The 27,310-nt window shown below is 44.3% G+C and overlaps 1 protein-coding gene across 2 annotated transcripts in view; it reads right to left on the bottom strand.

Moving 5' to 3' along the window:
* LOC130906500 (interleukin-1 receptor accessory protein-like 1) overlaps positions 1-27,310 on the bottom strand; it is a 222,465-nt gene that overhangs the window by 79,437 nt on the left and 115,718 nt on the right. For both annotated transcript variants that reach the window (XM_057820917.1, XM_057820909.1), the window contains 2 exons: positions 13,551-13,737; positions 7,947-8,100 (listed from right to left, as the gene is read on the bottom strand). In XM_057820917.1, the coding sequence (XP_057676900.1) occupies positions 7,947-8,100; positions 13,551-13,737 (341 nt within the window). The remainder of the gene's footprint in view (positions 1-7,946; positions 8,101-13,550; positions 13,738-27,310) is intronic.

The raw sequence follows: 27,310 nt of genomic DNA, 5'->3' as shown, positions 1-27,310 counted from the left end.
TGTTGGCGGTAAGCAGAGTGAAAAGAGGGAGAAAAATACCACGACTTCCGTGTCTAATTTTTCGCCGCCAAGCAAGCGTTACAATATTAATTAAAAATGAATGAAAACTAAATACTATTGAATATGTCATCATTATCATTTTAAAAATTTAAGTGACGGGTAAAAATAGAATATGACCGGATTTTTATGACCCTGTCAGTCAAAATGACAGACGACGAAAATGTCTAGCGCAACCTCTGATGTACAGTATATTATTTGTTGTGGTAGTCCATAAAAAAAGAATGACATGTCTTCTAAAAACATCCATTAACATCTAGCGCCTTCAATGGCAGCCAATAGGTTAAACATAAATTCAGGCATCAACTTGTTAACAATGTGGCCTACATGACCCAAAAATGTGATGTCCACACCCATGGACACAAACACTGAGGTTAACTTTTTTTTTTGAATGACATAAAACAGTCACTTGCCCCGTTTAAACGTTCAAAAACAATGCTCTCGATAATTACTGCTCTATTGCAGAATTACATTAGCACCGATTCCCCCGACCTGAAAACTACTTCCCCAAGTGAGTGCTAATTAGCCAAGCGAAGGCATTAATTATGTTACACCTCATCTTAATTATGGGACTCAGATGCACAACGTGCAAGAGGAGCATAAGGAGCAAATGTTAGCGCAGTTTGATCATCGATTGATACCTGCCAAATGTGTATTCCATGCTGGCATAGGACTGGATTTTGACTCCACCGCCCACTCCCAGAGAAATGTTGTCTTTGTTGAGTCAAATACTGTAGCTGCACATCAGGTGGATCTTATTCCTCCTCATGCCTAGATGCTTCAACTGTGTCCTGGTTTTTTTTTATTTTTATTTATCATTACGCTATCATATACTGTAAGAAACCATCTCATCCATGCATCCAAAATAGGAACTTTCATTCACTCTCCCAGTCAAAATGGGCATGTTGAGGTAGGCCCCTATTAAAACTATGTAGGTAAGAGACCATCATACAATTAAGCAAGAGGTGGGCTAAATGAATTGAAAAATCACTTCATTATTCAATTAAATTAAATTCATTAAAATCATTATTAAAAATAATATACTTGGTGAAATCAAGTGGCCTTAGGTGTGTACATAGGGGACACGATAGGGGTCGCTTGTTGGGATGAGCGATCCGTAAGTTAAAAGCCATGCAAGTAGCGCAAAACAATGCTTTTCCATAATGAAGTGAATTTTTCAATTTTCAAAATGTGAAAATGACAAAATGTCCGGTGGGGAAAGCAGTGCACCACCAACACTGTGTGTAGTGTGGACGGGGCGCTGCTGACCTCGACCCGGGATGTTGTGAGTCGGTGGGCCCAATACCTCTTCAATTCCACCCGTGAGGAAGCAGAGCCTGGAGACTCCTATGTGGCTCCTCCTATCTCTGGGGTTGAGGTCACTTAGGTGGTGAAAAAGCTCCTCGGTGGCAAAACCCCAGGGTTTCCAAAGGCTCTAAATGTTGTAGGGTTGTCTTGGTTGACACACCTCTGCAACATCGCGTGGACATCGGGGACAGGGCTGCTGCTGCTGGATTGGCAGCCCAGGTGGTGGTGCCCCTTTTTATAAAGGGGGACTGGAGGGTGTGTTTCAACTGCACACTCCTCAGCACCCCTGGGAGAGTCTACTCAGGGATACAGGACAGGAGGGTGGGTCCATCAGGAAGTTGAATCTCAGATTTAGGAGGAGCAGTGTAGTTTTTGTCCTGGCCGCGGAACAGTGGATCTGTTCTCGTGGAGGGGGGGTGTCACGGGAGTTCGGCAAACCAGTCTACATGTGTTTTGTGGACTTGGAGAAGGTGTTTGACCGTGTCCTCCGTGGAGTCTTGTGTGGGGTGCTCCGGGAGTACGGGGTATCAGAATCCCTGATACGAGGGGTCCGGTCCCTGTATGACCGGAGTCAGAGTTTGGTCTGCGTAGTCGGCCATAAAGGCTGATTTATGCTTCTGCGTTGCGGTGAACACGAACCTGAATTGGACCCTACGCCGTAGCCCGACGCGCGCCTCCCAAAAAAATCCTGAATATACATCACGTCAACGTGTCGTGAACGTCAAAGGACTGTTATTGGGCCTCTCAGAACACTGATTCTGGTTCAGATCAACACCTCCGCAAATGACTCCTATGTCGCCTAAGCCTCAACATTTGTATTAACAACTTTTGTTCAATATTGATTAGCCGCAGCTCCAAATACACGCGTTCCATCGCCGCTGACATTGCTATGACCGGAGGAAAACTAAAGGAATTGGACAAGAGTCCTCCAAAACCATACAGAGACAAAGCCACAACTCTCTAGTGCAGGGGTCTCCAAACCGGTCCTCAAGTGCCGCTGTGGGCCCTGGTTTTTGTTCCAACTGATCGAGTGCCAACAGTTAAACCAATGAAGTTTCTGCTAAAAGAAGTGGCAATCAGCTGGTTGCACTTGTAAGACACCAGATTGGTCCATAGGTGTTGTCTTGTTTTGTTGGAATGAAATCCTGCGCCCACTGCGGCCCTATGTGGAATAGTTTGGAGACCACTGCTCTAGTGGCTTGGTGGTGAATTACAGAGCAACGTGTTCCCTTGACAAAGAAGTTTGAATGCTCAATGACGACGTAGGTTATACGCTATCACTCCGCCGTCAACGGAACGCTGAAGCGTAAATCACCCCTACGCCTTATCGTTTCCCCGTGAGGGTTGTACTCCTGCACTATGTCACCAGTTCTGTTCATAGCTTTTATGGACAGAATATCTAGGCGTTGAGGGAGTCCGGCTAGGTGGCCTCAGTATTTATTCTCTGCTTTTTACAGATGATGTAGTTCCGTTGGATTCATAGAGCCGTGACTTTAAACTCTCACTAGAATGGTTGGCGGTCGAGATGAGAATCGGTACCTCCAAATCACAGACCGGGATCCTCAATGTGGAAAAGTTGGAATGCCCACAGGGATGAGGTCCTTTCCCAAGTGGAGTTTAAGTATCTTGTGGTCTTCTTCACGAGTGAGGGAAAGACTTACCGGGAGATCGACGGGCGGATTGACGCGGACTCTGTATCGGTCCGTCGTGGTGAAGAGGGAGCTGAGCCCAAAGGCCGAGCTCTCCCTTCACCGGTCGATCGCGAGCTACGGGTTGTGACCGAAAGAAAACCAGAACCCTGATGCAAGCGCCAGAATGAGTTTCCTCCGTAGGGAGTCTGAGCTCTCCCTTAGAGGAGGAGAGAAGCTCGGAGTAGAGGCGCTGCTCGGGAGGAGCCAAATGCGGTGGCTCGGGCATCTGATTAAGACGCCCCCCCGGTGAGGTGTTTCGGGCAGATCCCACTAGGAGGAGGCCGCTAGAATATTCTCGTTCAAAATGCGGTAAAAGTTTTGCTCTTATGCAAAATGATATCGCGCACACGAAATGGCACGCTGGAGAAAAACCATTTCTCTGCCCAGTTTGTGGAAAAAGATTTTTGAATAACAACAGCCTCCGCATCCGCATGAGAACACACACTGGAGAAAAACCTTTTTCATGTTGAGTTTGTGGTAAGAGCTGCCTGGGGAGAGGGAAGTCCTGGCTTCTCTGCCCCCGCGACCCGACCTCGGATAAGCGGCAGACGGATGGACGTTGCGTAGTCAGAATTAACTGAGTGAATCGATATCCCTATTTTCAACATGTGAAAATAACACCTCTTTTATCCCGATGTATCAAAATATCAAATTGACATAAAAAGCACGCAGTCTAGAAGTTCATCTTTCACTTTTCATCATTCGTCAGTGATAACTTTCATTATTGTTGGATTGACCTTCATTATATTAAATAGAATCTAACCTTTTGTCCTATTGCGCTGCTTTGAGACGGCCTGCAAACCGTTGATGGAAGAAACTAAGATTGATTGGAATCATCAGTGGGAGGTTGATGATAACACTGCATAAAGTTGCATATCGACTTATTCTGGATGATGGAAAGGTCACGTCTAAGCACACAATATTCTAGCAATTTAAAAAAGTTCCACTTTAACCCTTGAGAGTCGAAGGACGCGCCGGCGCGTCCTCAGCGCACGTCGTCTTTGAAGCGCCCTCACGTTTTAATTACGTCACCCACATGCCGTTGGTTGGTCTCGTTTTAAAGTGCGGAAGTTGCGGTTTACTCTCGTTATTATTTGAAGTCAATCGACCAACTAGAACGTGAGATATTGTCATTTAAGTTTTATAGTTTTATTGTCCTCTCAAAAAAACATTAAAACGCTGCATGGATCATTTGTTTATGTCTATATTTCCATCATTTCTAGTCCTTTTTCAAAACGGAAGCTCCATGAAAAAAACACAAATCAAACGAACCCTTTCGAAGTCACAGTGGAAGCACAAAATGCGTTTAAAAAAAAATTTTTTTTTATAAATATAACTGCGGTGCGAGGTTCAACCGAACGAGAGGGAGGAGGAGTGTTCTGAAGCAGCGTGGTGGCGAGCGACGGCCAGTTGGATACTGCTGGATCGAGCAGCGACTTTGTGTGACTTTGACAATGAACGGAAAACTAAATTTAGCGCAAGCAATTGTGCTTCTGATCAACTTGAGGAAGAGGATGGTCCAAATTCGTCATCATCGTCTTCTTCGGAAGAGTCCTCGAGTGAAGATAGTGACGGATTTGAACACGTGGGTGACGCCATCGACGAGCAGAGGTAAACCAACTCACTCTTTTTTTTCATGCTGAAAACGTTTCTTTTGAAAGTTTCTTTTGATATTGCAAGACAAAGTTAATTTTGATGCAATATAAGTGTGTGTTTGTGTATATAATAATAAAATGTGCATATCAGATCAAAGTCGTACGTGCACTGTGGGTATCCCAGGCAGGAATTTATAATTTGTGGTGTTCTTCTTTCTATATGAAGATTAGGGATGTAGCACATATTCAGCTATGGTATTCTTTCTATTGTCATACATATAGATTTCCATTATTATTTATTGCTGTATATATTTTTATTTTATACTTTATTATTTTCATAAATACTGACTTATTTTCATGTACATTTATAGTGACAATGAAAGCAAAGTGAAATGAAAATGGAAGGGTGGAAAGAGGACCGACACCCCATGGAAGTGTGAGCTGTGTGATGTAGCCGTGTCTAATTCCAGGACGAAACTGCTTTTCGGAGTGGCATGACTGAAAAAAATTTAACTTGTTTATTGTAAATATTTTTGAAAATGCTTTTTTCCCCCCAATGTTATTTATATATTTTTTTCCCACATCAATCTTCTCAATTTGTGTATATAAATGTGTGTTCAAGAAGCTTGATTGTGTGTACATAGTTTTCATCTGGCGATTGGCCGCAATACCTAAACTCATAAAGAGATGGCCTCTAAACACTTTTTGTGTTAGATGGTATATATTTTTTCACTGTTCTTCACTGTTAGGTCTGCTGTATATAACCTGTTTTGACTGGAGCATGTATAAAGGCAAAAAACGCCTATGGCTATACCTGTTGTTTATGTTGAATTGTCAAATATAAGACTATTTATTCTAAATTTTTTTGGTTGAATGTTCATCCTAACATGTTGAATAAATATTACAAAGTTTCAAAACGGTTCGTTACGCATGTTTGGTTGTCAATTGGACATAAATATTAAAAATTTTGACAAAACGATTTTGGAATTTTTGGTCTTTTTGGGCCCAAAATGATGATTTATAATTGATCAGTGAAGGAAACAACAATTTGGACATGAAGTTCAAGGTGTCACAAAAAAAGGGACCAAACCAGGCCATCGTAAACAATTCTTTCTTTGAAATATAAAGGCAACTTCAAAGGCATGCAAAATCAGACAAAATAGGCCCAGACCTTAAAGGGTTAACTGTCTATTTCAAATTTCCACTCCTCTCAAATTGACTTCCCTCGCACAAGTAGAACTTTAAGTCATTCAAAAAATGGATAAACAACAACCCACTGAATGTTTCTAGTGTCAGTCAGTTTGTCCTTCCGTTTCTGAGCCTTTTAAAAGCAGAAGCAATATAGAGATTATTGTTTCTATTTTGCTTTGCCCCTTACTGCGCTCTGCCTTTGTCACTTTATAAGGACTATAAAGTTCAATCAGATAGATGTTGAAGACAACACTTATTCCAACCTCGCCGAACCAGAGTTGCTTTAAAAATGAGCCGTTTTTACTTTGCCCGCACGGTTACTTTAGCATTGTAGCCTCTACCTCTCTGAAACTAAGTAAACACTCGTGTTGCACAGATACTACTGTCGGTATCGCTACTGATAAGGCACTTAAATTACTGTACGGCGTCGGTATCTGGGAGTACGAAGGAATAATGTGCCGATGACGCGCAAGATCTAGTTTCCAACCGCTGGTCGCCCTACCCGAGATGGCTTCCAGCTATTTACGCCGCTGTGAAAAATAAAATCAGCGCTTGATGCCTTTCCCAAGATGATGAATACTGAGAATTTGAATGAGTTTATCACCGGTAGAGGTCCAATTCCAAACAGTGAATGAACGTTCACTCGCTATCTTTTCATATTTTGTGGACTAACCCAAATTTGAATAAATAAATCATTAAAAAAAAAAAAAAAAAAGCAAAATCATGACATATATTAACGTTTTGAAGGTGAAGAAAGTGGGGGGTGGTGGCGCATCCCCTCATCCCATCCTTGAAGGCCGGTCGATGGGGACTCGGATGGCCCGGGGGACCACCCTGGATCCCGTTGCTGGGCTTCGGGAGGAAGGATGGGCTGCGCCGGCTCGACCCCCCCCTGTGGCCCCGCGATGGCTCTCGCACGGCATTTCCACTTATCTGCAGGACTATCACATGTCTGATGGGATTCACGCATGACTAGGTGCAATTAAGTAACACTCAAGTTGAAAAACTCGGTGTCAGAAATAGCCATCGGGCAGCATAGAATAGGATGCCAATATACTCGCAAAGGATTCGCACAAATACCAGGTTCTACACTTCACATGGCTGATTTGTGTACACTCAACCCCTCACAATCACTTATCTTTCTGACTCCCCCCCCCCCTTTCTCCTTTGTCATCAGGCTCCCCACACGGTGTCAACCGGAAATACAACTAGCTAACGATAGCACCGACATATTCATAGTTAGCGTAGCCGTTCAATGTATTTCTTGTTGTTGTAGTTTGTGCTTCTTCTGTCTCTCTCTCATTCTCTCTTTTCTTCTGTCCCCCCTTAGCCCCCTCCTGTTCGCTACATCCTCCTAATAAACGAGGCATGCTGAATGATCACAATGGGAGTATGTCATACTCCCATGTGATAGATTAAAACTGTACAGACCAATCGGACACTCAGATTTCCATTCTCCGTATCAAGAAGCTGAACAGGAAAAAATATAGTTTCATGTACAAATTAAATGTGCTGTGACGATACACTGTGGCTTCAAGTACTCCACTACAAACCGCTGGATTTAAAAAAAAAAAACAAAAAAAAAACGATTTTCTGGGATATTCATTTCGGCCAGATGTTTCAAGCTCTATAAAGGTGAGTTTGTCTGTGCGGCTGTGTGTGTGTTCGCGTTTTATGGACGCCGAAACGGCTGGTCGGATTTTGACGAAATTTGACACGTCTATACTTTTGGTGTCTGGGAGTGTTCTTGGTTAGTTTTGATCTCTGTAGGCCTCAATTTAGTGTGGAAAATTCATTTGAATGATAAAAATGATCATAAAATATGCCAATTTTCACTATTTAAATCGAGCAATGCCAGGTTATACTGCTCGATAAATCCATCCAGCATACATACATGTATATAAATTAAAAAAATAAAAATAAAAAGCCCTGATTTTAAGGTTTCTTATGTGTGGTTTTAACAAACCTTGGCCCCGACAACGCAGCACGCCGGGCCATACTGCTAGTATTTGTTATATTTTAATCAAGACATTAGGGTTTAACGGTCTTAACGAAATGAAGGACTGTGTAATTATGATATTCAAGAAACAAGAATTGTATTTACCTGTAACAGATAGTTCTGTAGTCCTTCGCACCACAAAGTTTCCAAACTGTAATTCACAGGTATAATTCCCAACGTCATCTTCCCGAACTTCCTGGATAGAAAGCGTTTCCCCCTTTCTCTCGATCGTTGGTCTCCATTGCTTTGGCACGCACTCCTAGATTGTTAGAGGAAAGACATTTTGAGAACAGTGGTGATAAAAAGTGACCAATAACTCCTACTTCGCAAAATGAATGTAGTTTTTCAAATTCATTTTATTCATCAATTATTTGCAGGTCCCTCCACACTTTCGCAGGCCCCTCAAGACGACCGTCCGGTGTGTGTACGCGGGGTGCAAGTGGAACCCTCCAGACAACTGCCTGGCAGATATTTTAACACTTAATTAAAGACTTCAGTACATATATTCCAGCTCCGCGCATCATCATCCCTTTTGCTTTTGACCCTCCTCTCGCCTAACCGCGCCCACTTTACGCACCGGTCGCAAGTGCTAACCCTAACCTAACCTCTGCCCCGATTATATGAAAATATATTTCGACAGGCTGCCAACCCTCCCACTTTAATTGCTGTCAATGGCAGCTAAAGAGTTAACAATGATACGTAAAGCATTGGAGGAATATATAAGTCCATGTAACTACATATTTAAAAACTATAAATACTATAGCGAGAAAAATAAACTGAAAAATACAACTGACAATGTAAAAATCCAAAATGAAAAAACAAAAATATTGCATTAAACAATAATAATAATAATTTCCCTTCAGGAATTCTCTTCATTTGCTAAATTGTTGACGGATTTACAAACAGTTTGGTTTAAAATGGACTGTATTAATGCGGCCATGATTCAGGTTGGAATTTGAAAAAAAGTTTTTAAAAGGGATGTCCCAATCGCATATTTTTGCACCCGAGTCAGAGTCACCTGATTTTGAGAATCTGCTGATACCAAATCCAGATCTGAAACCGATCTTTATTTATTTATTTTTAAACATGTGACTGTCCCACCGTGCCGCCTTCGAAATGTGAATGCTTTTTAAACAAGAATAACCTAGAAACATGCTTGTCTTTATTAAATGCGTCATCGAGTGAGTCCACTCACACTGCTTAGAACAGCCTCTCATTTACACAATGAGTTGCCACAGCACACTACCGCTAGTGTGTTGCAAGCTAAACGATGATTGAAACATTTGGGCCTTTGATGGTAGAGCTACCGAGCTTCACTGGCAAGATCAAAGCTACTACCCTGCCAATCCTTGTTTACTTTTAACTAGCAAACTCCAGTACACCGTGACCAAGAAAAGCAGCAGGAGAGAGAGTGAGAGGCTGTACAAGCATGAAGCAGAAAAACATACAGTAAGTATATTTTTCCTAATTAAAAACCCGAACCTTTTCACCCGATTCTGATCCTCTGAGAAATGGAGCGGCAATCGGCTTTATTTCCGGTCACGTGATCGGATCGGGACATTTCTAATTTTTAAGTATGCATTCAGGTGCAGGAGCTGGGGTGCTGCAGCATCCCCTTGGTGTTGGAGGAAAAAAAAGTTGGTAGATTCTTTTTTTTTTTTCTTAAAAATAAATAAAATGTATTGAAACAATAGAGTATACAACTTTGGGGAATATATATATATATATACAGCTGTGGTCAAAAGTTTACATACACTTGTGAAGAACATAATGTCATGGCTCTCTTGAGTTTCCAGTTACCGTAATTTCTGGACTATAAGACGCACCTGACTATAAGCCGCCACCCACCAAATCTGACATGAAAATGGCATTTGTTCATAGATAAGACGCACTGGACTATAAGCCGCAGTTGTCCTCATTGTATTATGGGATATTTACACCAAAAGATATTAACTGGTAGCACTTCATTTGACAATGGTATCATAAGACTGTCATGAGACCAAATGAACCACCATTAAGCTTTGAACCAATTGGCTGCTAAGCCTTAGTGTTTCTAAAAGCTTCATTTGGCCATCACTGCTCCCTTGGGGGAGACAGTCAACCTCTGCTGCGACCTGTTGTCAACACTGTTGTCATCCAACATTCCTCCTAGCATGCATTGTGGCGCTGCAGATGTAAATAACAATCATGTTCTGTGCTAATTATTTCTTCAGTTACTGTTCCAGTTGTTTCATTAATTCCTAGTTATGGTATTTGGTAACATTTTCTTGGATAGTTGTGCCATAATAATGTCATAAGACAGTCACAATTATTACATGACACTGTCATAAGCATGAATGAATGCTTATAATAGATGTTGGTTAGTGTCATCCAGCAAATTATCTCACTTTTGAATGGACATAAAAGATCAGAGCTGGACATAAATGGAGTTAGTGACATAATATATCACATGACACATATTGACATCCATCATAAGCATTAATTACTGCCCATGATAGTGTCATGCAGAGGTTGCGCTAGACTTTTTCGTTGTCTGTCATTTTGACCGACAGGGTCATAAAAATCCGGTCATAATCTATTTTTACCCGTCAATCAAATTTTTAAAATGATGATAATGACCCTTTGTTTGGCATAATTCACCTTCCGTACTTCCGTACTTTGGCCGAGCGCGTTACCGGCTACGACAGTCACGTGACAGAGACACTTAAGAGCCGCGCGCGGTCCCCTCACTATCCACTCGCTCTCGCTATATGATTGGCCGAAGAGTCGAAATGCTCTCCGGTGAAATGCCCGTTTAAAAATATTCCCGTTGTTACTTCTTGCGTTCACTTATAAGTGCCCATTTAAAAAGGAAAAGCGATGGATGATACTACACACAGAGCGTATTATTAACAAATGTTAAAGTTGTATAATCATATAGCGAAAATAAGGAACGTCACTGACACGCGCAGGCCCCCGCGAGTGGATAGTGAGGGGAATAGGATAGTGCGCCTACAGCTAACAAGACTCTTAACATTGCATACCGCTTCAACATATTCAATAGTATTTAGTTTTCATTCATTTTAAATGAATATTCTGTCTGAACAAGCTTAACAGAGAATCCACACCGTGCCATCACACATCAAGCAGATGAATATGTAACTTTTTCTCCGCAGTGACAAAAACAGCTAACTGTGGCCCCAGTAGTTAGGTAGCCTACCATATGTAGCATATGGAACAATGAAATTAACAGTTCACCTGCTGTGGCCTGAACGTAGTCTCACACTTTCCTCCTGGTGCGCATGGACTTGAATTGCGTGCCCGCTTGTGCAGTCCCTGTTTTTTCACCTCTTTTATCAACACCATCGTCGTTTTGGGGCTTTTTGAAGAATCTTCGGACACTCAGTTGCTTTGACATTTTTCAGAGTAAGGCAAACGACGTCATGCATCAAGAGAGACAATAGCTAATTAATAAGCTCACTCGCCACCCTGTGGTCTGGGGTGTGAATTGCAACCGGTCAAAATGACGGATGGATTTCAGTTTTTTCCGTCACCGTTTAAAAAAATCGGTCAATGACGGAAAATATTCGGTTAACGCGACCCCTGGTGTCATGTCATAATTACGATATCCTTATGACAGTCTTATGATACCGCTGTCAAACAAAGTGTTACCTATTAAGCCAAATAAATAAAAAAATAAGCCGCACTGGACTATAAGCCACAGGATTCAAAATGAGGGGAAAAAGTAGCGGCTTATAGTCCGAAAATTAGGGTATTTCTACAACTCTGATTTTTCTCTGATAGAGTGATTGGAACAGAGACTTCTTTGTCACAAAAACATTCATGAAGTTTGGTTCTTTTATGACTTTATTATGGGTTAACAGAAAAAGTGATCAAATCTGCTGGGTCAAAAATATACATACATGGATCTGAAAAAGCGAATCATTGACTTGAACAAGTCAGGAAAGTCACTTGGAGCCATTTCAAAGCAGCTGCAGGTCCCAAGAGCAACAGTCCAAACAATTGTTTGTAAGTATAAAGTGCATGGCACTGTTTTGTCACTGCCACGATCAGGAAGAAAACGCAAGCTATCACCTGCTGCTGAGAAACAATTGGTCAGGAGGGTGAAGATTCCGAGAATCACCAAAAAGCAGGTCTGCCAAGAATTAGAAGCTGCTGGAACACAGGTGTCAGTGTCCACAGTCAAGCGTGTTTTGCATCTCCGTGGACTGAGAGGCTGCCGTGCAAGAAGGAAGCCCTTGCTCCAAAAGCGGCACCTTAAGGCTCGACTGAAGTTTGCTGCTGATCACATGGACAAAGATAAGACCTTCTGGAGGAAAGTTCTGTGGTCAGACAAAACAAAAATCGAGCTGTTTGGCCACAATGCCCAGCAATATGTTTGGAGGAGAAAAGGTGAGGCCTTTAACCCCAAGTACACCATGCCTACCGTCAAGCACGGTGGTGGTAGTATTATGCTGTGGGGCTGTTTTGCTGCCAATGGAACTGGTGCTTTACAGAGAGTCAATGGGATAATGAAGGAGGAGGATTACCTTCAAATTCTTCAAGATAACCTAACGTCATCAGCCCGAAGATTGGGTCTTGGGCGCAGTTGAGTGTTCCAACAGGACAATGACCCCAAACACACATCAAAAGTGGCAATGGAATTGCTAAATCAGGCTAGAATTAAGGTTTTCGAATGGCCTTCCCAAAGTCCTGACTTAAACCCCATTGAGAACTTGTGGACAATGCTGAGGAAACAAGTCCATGTCAGAAAGCCATCAAATTTAACTGAACTGCACCAATTCTGTCAAGAGGAGTGGTCAAAGATTCAACCAGAAGCTTGCCAGAAGCTTGTGGATGGCTACCAAAAGCACCTAATTGAAGTGAAAATGGCCAAGGGACATGTTACCAAATATTAGCGCTGCTGTATGTATATTTTTGACCCAGCAAATTTGATCACTTTTTTCTGTTCACCCATAATAAAGTCATAAAAGAACCAAACTTCCTGAATGTTTTTTGTGACAAAGAAGTATCTGTTCCAATCACTCTATCAGAGAAAAATCAGAGTTGTAGAAATAACTGGAAACTCAAGAGAGCCATGACATTATGTTCTTCACAAGTGTACGTCAACTTTTGACCACAACTGTATATATATAAAGACATATATATATATATGTGTGTGTGTTCAAAACGTTTTTTTTTTCCTTTTCTTTTCTTTACTTTTTTTTTTTTTTTTTAATAAAGTGTTCACCACCTGACCCCTTGCTACCGGCTTATTGGACCTTTAAGTTTTCAAATGTGTTTGTGTGTCATTGAACCATCTACTGTAGCTGCACTGATTTGTGTTATAATACACGGGCACTTTTATTTCCAATGCAAATCTCCAGCACACACTTTAGGTAAACGAGAGCGCCGTCTTTGCAGTAGTCTAGTAGTAGTATGTTAACTATCTAGCATGGGTGTGTACTGCCATCATGCACGCCTTGTATGGAGAAAGCGCGCTAGCATAACAAAATGGCCGACATGAAGCCAATGGAACTACATCATCTGCGGTTTTCTATATATGATATGTAGATTGTAGATGGCTACTATCTCCTGAACGAAAGACAACCTGGAATACTTGGATCTTCTATCTTCCCCTGCCCTCCACGTCATTACATGGTTGGCGCGAGCGCCTCATTGGGTGCACGTGTCCGTTCTGACTCTGACCAGATGAAGACTTAATTCTACCTTGTACCAGACAATCTGGGGCTCCACTTCTGGCTGAATATAATCTTGGATTCCCGTGCAGGTGATGTCCTTTCTTTTGCTCAACTCTGCCTTCTCGAAGAACCTCATCTTGGAGTTGTAACAAAGATCTGTGTCATTCTCTGCCACCGTCAGGGACATGGACACCTTCATGCAGTAGGTGGAGTTTCTGGGAAAGAAAAAAAAAAAAAAAGGTAAAAGCAACGTTTACATCTTTTCAAAACTAATCATTAGCTGACTTTTTTGATGTCAGATAATGTCACAGAGTACGTACGTGTTGGGTTAGTTGGTCAAAGAGGGAAATTGATATTGGAAGTACCAATTCACGGCAATAGACGTCCAATCCATTTCAACCGGGAGGGACCCAAAACGATCGCTTCCAACCCCTCCCGGTTAAAATGCATTTGGCGTCTATTGCCGTCAATGGCAACCAAAGAGCTAAGCTATGTGAGGTCACGCAGCGATAAAAAGAAATCAATAAAATTCCCAGAGCAAAAAACACATGGGCCACACTTACTTGAATGTATGCCTTTATTCTTTTTTTTTTTTTTAATCATTACTAATTTGTTTTTGTTCATTATTTGAAGTTTATAATCATTACTAATTTGTTTTAGTTCAATATTTGAAGTTCATTTTAAAAAAGAAAATCTCTTTTTTAAATGGACCTTTTTGTTTAAATTCTTTATTACAATTTCATTTGCTTTTCAAACTGGTTGTGTTAAACTAAAACTGGCATTCATCTCGTTATGTTTCAGTCTCCCAGGACACCTTTTTAGCTCGTCGTCACCAAAAAATTGGTTGACACACCATTTTTGGTTATTGTTGATGAAAACAACAACGAATTCAACAATAATATATATGTATTTTCTATTAAGACCCTCAAAAAAAGAGCATTTGGCCATTTTTGAGTCATCAATGTCTCTAAACAATGAATGGACCATCAAAAAAGTTGATTCATTTGACCAGGTAGACATAAAGGCCCTCCAAAGGAAACCATAACTACATTGTGATACCTCCGTGAAGTTGCCCCCCACGCCCCCATCAGAAGCAACTTTACATTAAAATGATCTTGATCGTTTATGCTTGTTTGTTCTGTGAAAAAAAATTCATTTGTCGTTTTATTTACAATTATTTTATGAGTCAATCTGAGGTTTGCGAGGCTCTGGTGATTTTACGTTACCCAGATTTCAAACTATTCTCAAACAATTTTGTGTGTATGTGGAGTGAAACAATTTCAGACAATCACTTAAAGCATTGTCAAATGATCAAAAAAATTACATTGTTGTATAAAAATATGGTCTGGTCACAAGTTTTTCCTTCTTCCCACTCCCTTTCGAGTGCAAATAATTAGTTGAAATATAATTTATTTCTATTTCTTGTGCATGCCGGAAATAAAAAAGCATCATCATTTAACAGCCACCCATTTTGATTAAAATGGTTAAAACTGTGTCAATTTTTTGAAATTTGTTTGTGCTGTAAATTTTTTTGTCTGCGCTGCAACAGTTTTGCAGAGATTCTGCCTTTAATTTGTAGCGATGATGTCACTCAAATGCCAATTAACGCAAAAAGGACCCAAAGTGGTGGCGTTCGTTTGTGCTACGTTTGCGCTAGTTGGTCTTGTAAACATTTTCGTTTGTGCCGCTATCGTTTTATAGGTATCATATCGTGGGGTCCCTAAGATGACACAGCCCTGATAAACGAGTTGGTCACTTTTTTTTTTCTAATACAGTGACACCTGTTTTAAACCATATATGTCGATTCTTGGCAGGGGCATATCGATAACCTTTTGGGCAAGGCAGGCAAGGTAAATGTATTTGTATTGCACAATTCAACACAAGGCAATTCAGAGTACTTTACATCACATGAAGATCCACAAACAGAGATATAACGATTCGTATAAAAAAATAAAATTATACATAAAATCAATGAAAACAAACAAAAAAAAGACCCTTAGGGATAAAGATGCTTGATATGGGTCAAACAAATCAAGCATGTGTTTTGGTCCAAGGCCATTAAGTATTTTGTAGTCTATCCTTTGACTCACTGGAGCCAGTGTAACCATTTTAGAACCGGTGTGTCATAATGTGGTCCCGTTTCCTTGATTTTGTCAGGAACCTGGCAGCAGCATTCTGTACTAGCTGTAGCTTCCAGACTGATTTTTTATTAGGACCTGTACATACTAGTTTCATTAGTCCAATCTACTACAAAAGAATGCATGGATATGGTTTTCCATATCTTGCTTGGACAGAAGCCCCTCAATTCTTAGAAGGTAATAGGCAGATTTAGTGAGGAATTTTAGATCACTGCCAAATTCTAGGTCTGAGTCAATAATTACGCCGATATTTCTGACTTGATTTGTAGGCGTAAGTGACATTGTGCTAAGGTGCGTGCTGATCTTTGACCTTTCCATGTTTGGCCCATAAATGATCCCCTATGTCTTCCCAACATTTAGCTGGAGAAAATTCTGGCATATCCATTCATTGATTCGATGAATGCATTTACTCAGGGAGACAAAGGGACTATAATCATATCACTCATTGGCAAAGCACAGATGACGAGAAATTAGTCTTTTAATCCGTTTAGCCATGCCTACCTTTATAGGGCTCTAGCGTCCCTAACAGGAGGATGATGACAGCAGGGTCACAGTTTCATCTGATTTAGAATTCAACCCATTGAGGGAGAATTATTCAGAATGAGGAAAATGTGGCAAAATGTCATTGTTTCAGTCTCTCTACTCCAATATTTTTACAGGATATTCTTTTTATCCAGGTATTTTCCCCCAATTGCTAAATAAATGGTATGGTCATGACAAATAACAGTCTTGTGCTAAATGGAATATGAAATAATAAAAATGCACTTATTCAGTTCGACATGGCAAAATTACTCCATAATGGTCAAAACTGTCGACTTCACCTTTACTGTCTGTGTACTGTGTACTGATGGGGCTGCCGTGGCGCAGTCGGTAGCTTGAGTTGTCCTGTCAGCGGTTCCATTCCCGGCTATGACTGCCCACTGTCGAAGTGCCCTTAGGCAAGGCACTGAACCCTAACTTGCCCCCAATGGGTTGGCAGCGCCTTGCATGACAGCAGCACCATTGGTGTGTGAATGTGTGCGTGAAAGGGTAAATGTGTGCTAATGTAAAGTGCTTTGGGGATTGTAACAATGTGGATAAAGCGCTATATAAGTACTCTCCATTTACCATTTACTGTCGCATTTCCCGAACGATATTTTATGCCACCGTAGTTAGTCGGGCTTTTGTCATTTCCCTGCCCCTACTTCGGAGAATGTAAACAAACCAAGAGGCGTGACAGCTAGCCAATCCGCTCACCCGAAGCGAGTGACGTCTCCAAGTCTCATTTTCGCTTTTCGAAGCGAAAAATCACAAAAAACTAGCCCAGAACATGTCACATGGCGGCGGGGTTGTCGATTGTCTTCGCCGATCGGCAACCCTCCCGGCGGCGAGCAAGTTACAGCTTGTTCCTCTGCGACGGACAGCAGAGCTCGCCGGAGAGGCAGCCGGAGTGTTACGGTGGCTGGAATGTTCGACCCAAAAGCGCAGCAATGAGGAGGCAGAGGTGACGAGGAGCCCGATGGCGTGTTTAATAAACAAGAAAATAAAAAGGAATGACGAGAGGTGGAGGCACTGCAGAGTTGGAAGGCTGAGATGGCTTGGAGTTGCTGTGAAGAAAAGGGATATGAATAAGTCAAAGTTTGGTTGCGTGAGAGGCCTGTACTTTACCATGTGAGGTTAGGTGAAGCTCTGGCGTTGAATGACGTGCAGACCAGTCTTTTGTAGTAGCAGGCTGTTGATTGTGAAGTGAAGGCAGGTGTGGTGATTGATGACAGGTGTGCACAGCAGAGTCAGTGAGGAGGAGGTGAAGGCGAGGCTGAGTGCGCCATAACAGTACCCCCTCCCCGAGGGGCGCCCCCAGGCGGCCGACCAGGGGCCTCAGGATTGGCCTCGTAGAAATCTCGAAGGAGAGAGGGACACATGATGAGCCGCTTTGAGATCCAGCAACGTTCCTCTGGGCCGTAACCTTCCCAGTCTGCCAGGTATTGAAAACCCCGACCACGGCGCCGGACCTTCAGCAGACGCCGGACCTTCCATTGGGGATGTCCGTCAACTAACTGAGGTGGCGGCGGAGCTGGGGCAGAGGGCATGAGAGGGCTCGAAGAGACAGGCTTGATTTTTGAGACGTGAAACACGGGATGCACTTGCTTCATGGCGGCAGGAAGCTTCAGACGAACAGCTGTGGGACTCAGAACACTGTCAATCGGGAAGGGACCAACATACCTTGGAGCTAGCTTCTTGGATGACACTTGTAGCGGTAGGTCAGCAGAGGAAAGGTAAACCCGTTGCCCAGCCTGATACAACGGGGCAGGGGTACGGTGGCGATTGGCCCCACGGCAGGAGCGAATGTTGGCACGCAGTAAGGCAGAGCGGACTTCCCTCCACACTCGTTGGCAACGCCGAAGGTGGGCTTGAATAGAGGGGACAGAGGCCTCGGTCTCCTGGACTGAGAACAATGGGGGTTGGTATCCCAGAGAGGCCTCGAATGGAGACCTGCCAGTGGCGGAGCAGGTCAGGGCATTGAGGGAATATTCCACCCATGACAGGTCCCTGCTCCAGGAGGTCGGGTGGAGAGCGGACACACAGCGGAGGGCTGACTCCAGGCTCTGGTTAGTCCGTTCGGCCTGTCCGTTAGTCTGCGGGTGATACCCAGAGGAAAGGCTAACGGTGGCACCAATACCTTTACAGAAGGCACGCCAGACCTGAGATGTGAATTGGGGCCCCCGGTCCGACACAATGTCGCAGGGAAACCCATGTAGCCGGAACACATGCTGGGTGAGGAGGTCGGCTGTCTCAGCAGAGGTAGGGAGTTTGGGCAGCGCCACCAGATGCACCGCCTTCGAGAAACGGTCTACTACGGTGAGAACGACTGTATTCCCCTGGGAAGAAGGAAAACCAGACACGAAGTCCACAGCAATATGAGACCAAGGGCGACTGGGTACCGGAAGAGGACACAAAAGGCCAGCTGGCGGCTGATGTGATGCCTTGGCCCTGGAACAGGTGTCACAGGCAGCGACGAACTCCCTGATGTCCGCCCTCATGGTCGGCCACCAAAACCTGCGGCTCAGGAAGGAGAGGGTGCGCTGGTACCCGGGATGGCAAGCAAACTGGCTGGAATGGCCCCACAGAAGCACCCGGGATCGCATTGAGTCAGGTACGAAGAGCCGGTTGGGCGGACCGTTTCCAGGCCCGGGGTCAGCCTGTTGGGCCCGTTCGACCTCGGCTTCAACGTCCAGGGTCACCACTCCTACAATCCGAGAAGCAGGAACAATGGGCATTGGCTCGGCAGAAGACTCCTCGGGTGCATGGAGCCGAGAAAGAGCATCCGCCTTGGTATTGCTGGAGCCAGGTCGGTAGGTGAGGGTGTAGTTGAATCTGTCCAGGAACTGCGCCCACCTTGCCTGGCGGGAGCTAAGACGTTTGGCGCCCCGGATAAAGGTCAGATTCCTGTGATCTGACCAGACAACAACTGGCTCCCTGGCACCCTCTAGCCAGTGGCGCCACTCTTCAAAAGCAGCTACCACTGCAAGCAGCTCCCTATTACCGATGTCATAATTCACCTCTGCTGGTTGTAACCGGCGGGAGAAAAAGGCACAGGGGTGTAGCTTCTGGTCCTCCATGGAACGTTGGGACAAGACAGCCCCAATACCTATGTCTGAAGCGTCGACTTCCACTATAAATGGCCTCGAGGGGTCAGGATGGAGAAGGACAGGGGCAGTAGTGAAATGTTCCTTGAGGACTGCGAAGGCGGCGTCGGCTGCTGGTGACCAGACATAGGGGCGTAGAGTGGAGGTGAGGCGAGTGAGGGGCGCAGCTAAGCGGCTGTAGTTCCGAATGAAACGGCGATAAAAGTTTGCAAAGCCGAGGAACCCCTGGAGCCGTTTGCGGGTAGTCGGTCTTGGCCAGTCGAGGATGGCTTTAATCTTGCGGGGGTCAGGACGGATGCAACCACCCTCCACAATGTGCCCGAGGAATTCAACAGAGGCAGCGTGAAAGACGCACTTTTCAGCCTTAATAAATAGTCTGTTCTCTAAAAGGCGCTGGATTACTAGGCGGACGTGTTGAACATGCTCCTCAAGACTTCGGGAGAATACGAGGATGTCATCCAGGTAAAGGACTACGAAGACATCCAACATATCCCTAAGTACGTCGTTCATGAGGGCCTGAAAGACAGCAGGGGCGTTGGTGAGGCCAAAGGGCATAACTAGGTATTCGTAGTGCCCACGGGGTGTCTTGAATGCTGTCTTCCACTCGTCCCCTTCCCGGATGCGGACAAGGTGATATGCACTCCGGAGGTCCAGCTTGGTGAAGACTGTAGCCCCGACGAGGGGTTCAAAATTTGAGCTCATGAGGGGCAGCGGATACTTATTCTTGACAGTGATGCTGTTGAGCTCTCTGTAGTCGATGCATGGTCTCAAGTCCCCACCCTTCTTCTTGACAAAAAAGAAACCGGCAGCCACCGGGGACGTGGATGGGCGTATGAGACCTTCAGCCAGGCACCCATTAATGTAGCTGTCCATAGCCGCTTTCTCAGGGGGTGAAAGGTTGTAGAGGCGACTGGCAGGAAGTTCAGCGCCAGGACGGAGCTCAATGGCGCAGTCGTAGGGCCTGTGCGGAGGAAGGGTACAAGCGCGCTCCTTACTGAAAGCCTCCCCCAAGTCATGGTACACAGAAGGAACCTTGGTGAGGTCAGGAGGAGCAGGACTGGGTCGTTCAGCCAAGGAAGGTGTCAGAGCGGATCGAAGGCAGCGGGCATGGCAAGGGATACTCCAGCTGAGAATGCGGCCAGAACGCCAACATACGTGTGGTGTGTGAAGTTCTAGCCAAGGTCTGCCAAGGATGAATGGCGTGTCGGGTGAGTTGATAACGTAGGGACGGATTCTCTCCACGTGTTTACCCGAGACTGTGAGGGTGAGAGCCTCACACCGATGAGTGATGGGGCCCATGGGGTGACCATCCAGCGCAAACGCCGAGAGAGACTGCTCCAGGGGCGTGATGGGGAGTCCCACCTGTTGGGCATAAGAACGGTCAACAAAAGTCTCATCAGCACCAGAATCAATCATTGCTGGGACGGTGAGTGTCTGCTCCAACCAGGCGAGAGTGACAAGGAACCTGGCTCTGCTGGAGTGGGGATTAGACAAGTGGCTCACACGGAACCCCCGACCGAGTGAGCCTTGTCTTTTGGGGGTCGAGCTGGGGGCTCTCTCGACGACAAGCTTGGACAAGAGTCAACAGAGTGGGCTGAGCTGGCACAATACATGCAGAGTCCCTGTAGTCTCCGGTGTTCACGTTCCGCTGGAGTCAAACGAGCCCTTCCCAACTGCATGGGCTCGTCCTCACCAGCAGGTATTGAGGAGGCAGGGAAGAGTCGAGAAGGCTGGCTACGATTCGCCGGAGGTGAAGAAAGTAGCCTGGTTGCATTATGACACTGGTGAGCCTTCTCTCGCCTACGCTCACGTTTTCGCTCGTCGAGGGATATGGCGAGTGTGATGAGCCCGTTCAAGTAGGTAGGCCTCTCTCTACCCACCAAGGCGTCCTTAATGGGCTCCGTCAGACCTCGTCGGAACGCACTGAACAGGGCAGGCTCATTCCATTGACAGCGAGCTGCGAGGATACGGAATTCTGTGGCATACTCAGCTACGGAAAGAGAACCCTGCTGGAGGGTGGAAAGAGCAGTATCAGCATCTTGCCCAGGGGCCTCATGATCGAAAACCAACCTGAACTCCCTAATAAACGCTGTGTAATCATGCATGTAAGGTGCAGAGCCCTCTCGGCTAGCCATAACCCACCGACGGGCCTGCCCTGTGGTGAGGTTAGCGATGTAGGCTATGCGAGCAGGAGCAGTTGAATACATGCTTGGTTGGAGTTCAAAGACGTACTCACACTGCATAAGGAATTCACGGCAGAGCGAAAAACAGCCATCATACAGGGCCGGAGCAACAAGGTGGGGCTCCCGGGCGGGGGGTGCGTCCGGCGGAGGGACAGCAGCTGGAGGCCCCGAAGGAGAAGAAATTCGGGCGCCGAGAGCAGCAACCTGGTCGGTGAGGGACTGGACCAAAAGGGTGAGTTGGCTAACCTGGGCCTTGTGTTCGGACGCCTGCGTCTGTTGAAGACCTGACACCGCCCGGACGTCCTCCCTCAATCCAGCGAAAAGAGCAGCTGCGTCAGATAGCTCACGAGAATGATGCGCCAACAGCCGCTCCTGGGTCTGACGTGGGTCGGGGGTCGTGGGTCTCTCCAACTGCGACATGCTGGCTGGGTCTTTTGGCCAGAGCTTACTGTTACGGTGGCTGGAATGTTCGACCCAAAAGCGCAGCAATGAGGAGGCAGAGGTGACGAGGAGCCCGATGGCGTGTTTAATAAACAAGAAAATAAAAAGGAATGACGAGAGGTGGAGGCACTGCAGAGTTGGAAGGCTGAGATGGCTTGGAGTTGCTGTGAAGAAAAGGGATATGAATAAGTCAAAGTTTGGTTGCGTGAGAGGCCTGTACTTTACCATGTGAGGTTAGGTGAAGCTCTGGCGTTGAATGACGTGCAGACCAGTCTTTTGTAGTAGCAGGCTGTTGATTGTGAAGTGAAGGCAGGTGTGGTGATTGATGACAGGTGTGCACAGCAGAGTCAGTGAGGAGGAGGTGAAGGCGAGGCTGAGTGCGCCATAACACGGAGAGTACCGCCGGACAAACCGGCTGTTGTCGGAGGAGCGCGAAGCTGCCCCAATGGTCAACATGAATATGGCGTAAAATAATTCTTTACTACACGGCGAGGACGTAAACAGAGACCAGCGTGCAGTTGCTGTGCAGCTAATATAGCAGGATGGGTCTGAGGAAAACTTTTCTACATGTTTGTCCATGATCAAAAAGTAGATAGTCCTTTATTCCACCAAAGTTTGTAGTCTTTACTTTCTAATCGCTGTTTTCACGGCCATTTTTAACACAAAGTTGCAATTTTTGATGGGGTTGAACATTTAGGGGCAATAAGCCGAGTATAGCGCTCTACCGGCGTGGGGTGGCGTGCGACAAGCCGCCGGTTGTCGGCCGAGTGGCATTTTCGGTGAACAGTCAGCCACAAAATGCAAGCCACCTCCGTATTAAAACGTGTGCCATGATCCCAGTATTTGACATAATACAAAATGCGATGTTTACTCACTTCCTCGTAAGTCCAATGGGTTTGTTTTGACCAATATCCGCGGTGAACGGTAACATTTCGAAATCCAAAACGGCTCACACACCTCTCCCTGGTGTAGCAACCATTTTCTGCAGCCGTTTGGCTGGCGTGATGCGAAAAATAAACAAATTAATCCGCAAAATCAGCTGAATCCGCAGTCCATCTGCACGCTGGAAAGCAATGCTGTATGGAGAGATGCTGACCCGGGCGACGTTACATTTGCTTTCGTCCTAAACCCGAGACTGAAGCCATAAGTCACTCATTTTCATAGCGTGGGATTCAAAACTTGAATATATAAAACGATGGCGTCCACACACATCCAAGCGGTCCATCTCATTCAGGAGCGTAAAACACTGCCTGAAATATGTAGTAAACATGCTTTTTGGTGTCATACGCACTTTTTAACTTACTGCCAGCTCAGGTCGCAGAGTATGTGGTAGGTTGCCTGGCCCGGCCAGACTGTTCTCCCTGTATTTTTCAAACACTGAGAGAAAAGTCTGGGAACCAGCCCATTAACAGCATCTCGAGCAGGTACAAAATCAATCGACAAATCAGATTTGTTTATTTGCGTGACGTGTTCTTAACGAGCAACGTCACTCTTGCGCCTCGGAATTCGTCTCCACAACAACACAGATGGTGAACAGGAGAGCCGAGAATATGTTCCAATCCACGGTAAAATCAGTTTTAAATGACCAAAAACACATCGACACGAGTCATTGACAACAGTCTGTCTCGCGCTAGCCATGTTGAATAAACTCCGCTCTCCTCGTATGTTTACTTCCGCGCGCAAGTCCCTCGTCCTGCCCTCGTCGTTTTTCTAACGTCACGTCTGCCTGTCGCTGATTGGTCCACTCCGCTGTCTGTTTGCTGTGGCTTGCTCCGCCCTGGAAATTGTATCCGCTGAATGGTGGCCAGACTCAATAGCTGGAACAGCGGTGAGTCTGGTGTACCAGGCGATGTGGTAGGTAGTCAGAGGGAAATTGATATTGACAACACCTATTGACGGGAATAGGCGTCCAATCCATTTCAACTGGGAGGGGTTGGAAGCGATCATTACAACTGCCACCCCCCCCTTTATTCTCCGCGTATGCCTGCGACACGGCCAGCTATTTATAGTTTTTCGCCGCTTCACCAATGAGAGATGACACAACAATAATCACACGACTCTATTATACCGATCAAATGTAACAAAGTCACATGACGACACACAAGCTTGCAGGCGGAAGTCCTATGATCATTCTGGCCTGTTCAATCACGTAGCGTCTTTAAAGTGCTGTAAAAATGTACTAATTGACATAGAGCACTGGCATCAACATTACTCAAGAGCACGGATTTCAACCTCCCCCTTTCAACCTATAACAAGACTATATTAGGCCAAAAAAATGCACAAAAATCATCAGATTTCCACTAGAAAATGTACAGAATTGAAACATCACCTGTCCAAAGCGCACGAGTGCCGTCTAGTGGAGTTTCACTAACCACATGACTCCAGTATACCAACCATCAGACGTAACGATACAATCACATGAGCACACACAAACTTGCAGTCGGAAGTCCTACGATCACAACTGCCCATTCAACCTTGTGGTGTCCTTAAAGCACCGTAAAAAGGAAACAATATGACAGTCAACATTACTCAAAAGCACAGATTTCCCTCCCAGTTTTTATTTGACACCTATAGACCACGGAAACCAGTTTTAAATTCACGGTAGGAAAAATGTTTTGGGCACCCGTTCTCTTTGGACGGGCGGTGTTTCATTTCTGTCGATTTTTCTAGTTGAGTAGATTTTTGTATGTTCTTTTTGGTCTATTATAGCATCATCTACGTAAAAATAGTAATAATGATCATACATTTATCGAGCGCTTTTCGTGACACTCAAAGATGAAAAGACAATAATGCAAAAATGATGAAATAATAAAACAAAATTAGAAGTTGAAATCACGCGTAAGAAAAACATTTAGAAAAGAACAAGACAGAAACAATAGTGATTAGAAGCCTGTTGTGTGCTCACTCATGCTTGTTTATTCAAAGATCGACACAACGTGCTTTATAAAATGACATCAAACACACAGTGAGTAAAAAGTTAGCAGCTGTCTAGCCAACTAGCTTACAGAGGTGACTCTTCAAAAAAATGGAATTAGCCAGCCACAACATGCTTTCTTTGAGCTCAGCGGTTAGCACTCTCCACTTCCAACCAGTGAGTGGCAGGGGTGAAAGTAGGCCAGAAGGGTCAGGAATGCAGTTCCGGTATAAGATTCAGGGCAGGAACGCAGTTCCGGTATAAGATTCAGGGCTGGAATGCTGTTCCGGTGCACGGTGCTTTGATTCCAAAAATATGACAATAACTGTCAAAAAATTATGTTAAAAAGAAAAAACAAAAAATGCTAAGCTGCCACTCATGCATTTCATCTCCAAGAAGAAAAACAATCTACCAACATCAGATTTACATACACAAGTGTTAATAACAAGCATAATAAAGTGCTAGTGTAGCGTAATCCGTTTCCACTGATATTTATTATTTATTTTATTCCACGGACGGCAAGGAGGTTTCCCTAGCTGCTGCAGTTATCTGAGTGTGACGATGATGAGTCACGTCAATGTGCTAATGCACGCAGTAAAGCAAAACGCCTGGACTCATTTATCCATTCAATTGGCTTGGTTCAAATGTGCATGTTTTTGGAACAGCAACGACAACAACAAAAAGTTTTTTGAATTGATGCGACAAAAAAAGGGCAATGCAACATAAAATGGATCAAATCTTTAAGAAAACGAAAGAGTTGAGGAGGCTTATTTATCATATTTAGTTTTATTTGCTCTGATGGGGAGGTTCAGAACATCTTAGCTGTCAATGTGCACTTTGGACTTATATTTGTTCATTTATGTTAGGCTACTTATTCATTTCCTTATGATTTAAAAAAAGTCAATGTTTGCGCGATCATCAAAATATATGCCATTTAACTCTGCATAATATGTCATTTGTATTTTTCTGAATGTATGTTACTTATATCTTTATTTTTTAAAAAAAGAAAGAAAGCAAAAGTAAATGTTTACATTAACTTTAATTTTAACACACATCATATGTTCTTAAGTAGTTAAAATTGAGATTTGGCATTTAGTATGTGAGGAGATGGAGGTTGGGGTTATTGCTGTTTTTGTTAACTTTTATTTTGCAAATCATTGAAAAAAATAATTTTTTTTTAAATGAAATCAGTTTTTGTATGTGTTATAGAAATAACCGTGCCAAAACAGTTTTCTTTGTATTTCAGTAGTTTTAGGAGGTTTGCCCCCCCCCCCCCCCAAAAAAAAAAGAATAAATAAACAAAATTTTGGGCTCCGTGGCGAACTTCACGTCTGGGAGTTCCTGCAAGAAATTCTAGTCACTTTCACCCCTGGTGAGTGGTGGCAGTTCTGGTGGGTTAGAACCGCACGCAGCACTTACACAGCTTCTGTTTACAACACAGACCTCTAATACTGTGAATGCACTGCTCGTGTGCATAAAAGACAGGCAGGCAGGCAGGCAGGCGCCATTTCATACAGACCTCAGGTGAGACGTTGACGTCTGTTATGAAATGAACGATTTTGATTGTTGATGCTATCAAGACTACCCCACTAATCTTGACAGCTGTAGCGGTAGACAGGATCAATTGGCAGGCTGTGGCCAGAACAGAATGACTGAGTGATCAGGACAGCCCATTTTGACTGTCATTTCCTTGAGTGATTACCAGCTATCCAGGCCTGTGAATACAAATGCTGCCCACGTGGGGGAGATTTTGTGCACAAACTGTAGCTTGCGGCAGGGCAGGATGGGTGCATAAAAAGTGAAAAAGGCAGCAGATGGGACCTATGAGGGACCTATGCACTTTTATTACACAAAATAATACATAAATCCATCCTGACGGGCCACGCACATGCGGTCACAATTGACTCCAACAAAAAGCAAGTAGCAGCAGAAGAAAACCAACATAAATAAAAGAGGCGCCACCATGTTGCGGATGTCGTGAGGTGACCGTTATAATACGAGACAGGTGCGATGGGCTTGTGACAGCGGTGCGCACACCCCATACACTATTATTCATTGGTGATGCGATCTGACCAGGTTTGTTTTTGCAGCTCCAAGTGATGGGGTATCGTTGAAGTATATAATGTTAAGATGTAAAATGTGTTTTTAATGAATATAGCCTGTAAAAGGGTTTAATTGAACCTTGCAACATTTCCACTTATTTAAAAGTAACAACAATCACAAATAGAATTCTCTTTTAGCAAGAAGCTAACGCAAATGATTTGATTTTCGCGGGCCAGGCAGGACATGGCCCCCGGGCCTCAACTTTGACACAGTTGACACCAGTGACCTAGGGTAACAAATGCGTCCGTTGTCATGTTTGATGTTTTCATAAAGAGGATGAAGAATACTTGTTCACAAAAATAAAAAAAACTTTCTGATGCTAATAAGCTAATCAGGTGACCATTAGCAAGCAGCATATAGTGACAAGCTGAATATATAAGGAT

This window comes from Corythoichthys intestinalis, chromosome 2 (genome assembly GCF_030265065.1).
Source record: "Corythoichthys intestinalis isolate RoL2023-P3 chromosome 2, ASM3026506v1, whole genome shotgun sequence".
Taxonomy (NCBI): Eukaryota; Metazoa; Chordata; class Actinopteri; order Syngnathiformes; family Syngnathidae; genus Corythoichthys; species Corythoichthys intestinalis.
This window is presented reverse-complemented; position numbering and strand designations above follow the sequence as displayed.